Raw genomic sequence first — 1812 nt, forward strand, 5'->3', positions numbered from 1 at the left:
CCTTGGTGTTAAACATGTACAAATCTGCTGACTTGAGAGATCTGAAGAGGGAAACCAAAACGGAAGTGAAACTGTTGTACCTTTATTTATTCCAATGTTGTACAATTGCTAGGGCATACACAAAAACTGAATTCAGATTCTGACTTTAAAAGCATGGCATATGCTAGAGGTGATAAATGCATTTGCTAGAACATACCTACATGTCTGATTTTGCAAGGAGGTGCCTTATGATTTGTTTGGAAAATGGTGAGTAATGCTGATGCATATACTGGGTTCACTGAAATGCACAAAGACACAAAGGTGTTTCCTTCTCAAACATCAATTCCATAAACAGTATTTAGGTAATTCTAAGTGTGTACAAATCAATAGCAATATTTAGGTAATTTGAAGCATTTATATAATGTATATATAAAAAATATATTGTGCTAAGCTCTGAAATTAATAGTATTTTTACCATAACACTCATTTACTAATACACTGCAAATACTATTACCAGTGGGATACTACTGTTTTAAAACAAGAAACAACATAGCTCAAGCATGTACAGTAAGGACAATTTCACTAATAGAGTTCAGATGCTATATTAAAATCCCAGATATAAAAAACATTTTGGCTCAACACAGCTACTTAGTGCACTAATTTGGTGATACGATTTTGTATGTTATGTGACAATAGTGTCAATAAACTTTCTGGAAGCACAAACAGCAGCATTCCTGCCTTGGTTCCCACTAGTCTTGATCTTGTATACTATAGCACGTGGTCAACAAAAATGTTGAAGTATATAAAGCACTCATTATTATAATTTTTGCGGATTGATTTTTTTTTCCAGTTAGCAGAAGCTTCCTTTTTGAAGTGTCTTCTTGTAGTTACAGGAGAGACATTGAATTTAAGTAAGGAATACAGAAGGGAGAATAAAGATGTTATGCTGTAAAAGCTTGGGAGAGCTATATTACTCACAAGTAAAGCCAAGGAGGAATTATAAAGGTCAGCCCAACTGAGAATCAGCTTTTATACTTCATGTATTCTGAAATGTATTGCAGATATGTGCTCATCCTGTCTTGCACAGCATAACATCATTCCATTGCCACRGGCTCCTACGTGCTGCCACAGTACAAGGAAAGAGTAAACATCTAGAAACCTTAACACTAAAACAGCTTAGGTTTGTTTTCTGTATACATAATACAGGCTGAATTCTGCAAGTACTTACATACTGTATTAATTTGAGGGCATTTAAAAGATCAGGGCTTAATGGTGAAATTTTAAAGCCTGTGATCTTGAGTGCAAATCCTGCCAGAAACAGTCACATCCTTTTTCCTCTTYGCTACCATTAATTATCTCCTTTACATTCTGAGATGCTAATGACAGGTGCAAGCTTAAGTACACGCATAAGCATTTGTTGAATTGGGGGGTTGATACCTAAGGAAGAGGAAGTTCCTATTAAAAAATGGGGATAGACCATGTTGAAAAATAAGAACTTACTTTCACAAGTAAGTTACCAATAAATGTCGAAGTACTTTTTCAGCGTGAACAGGCAAAATCGATCCTCTGGGATTCTATGCATTTTCCCGAATTCCATGATAGTACCAAACCCTACTTCCCGGATGTCTGCGAGCGGGGTCGCTTCTCTGCCCACAGCAGAGGACCGGGCGCCCGCGGCGCGGCGCGGCCTTGCCGGGGCGCGGGGCTCGCCGTCCCTCGCCTTCCCCTGCCGTTAGCTGCGCGGGCGGAGGAGGCGACTCTGGCCGGAAGGGGCGGTGGTTGCGCGTCCCTGCGCGCCGCAGAGCGAGGAGTAGCGGGCCGGAGCGCCGCGGC

At 40.5% G+C, this 1812-nt stretch overlaps 1 protein-coding gene across 1 annotated transcript in view; it reads left to right on the forward strand.

The window, feature by feature from the left end:
- Positions 1 to 1457: 1457 nt before the first annotated feature.
- Positions 1458 to 1812, forward strand: part of GMPS (guanosine monophosphate synthase) — a 35084-nt gene continuing 34729 nt past the window's right edge. The window contains exon 1 of the mRNA XM_085302875.1: positions 1458 to 1487. Within this exon, the coding sequence (XP_085159001.1) occupies positions 1458 to 1487 (30 nt within the window). The remainder of the gene's footprint in view (positions 1488 to 1812) is intronic.

Source organism: Rhea americana, unplaced genomic scaffold (assembly GCF_003343005.1).
Source record: "Rhea americana isolate MKP2758 unplaced genomic scaffold, rheAme1 scaffold_193, whole genome shotgun sequence".
NCBI classification, from domain to species: Eukaryota; Metazoa; Chordata; class Aves; order Rheiformes; family Rheidae; genus Rhea; species Rhea americana.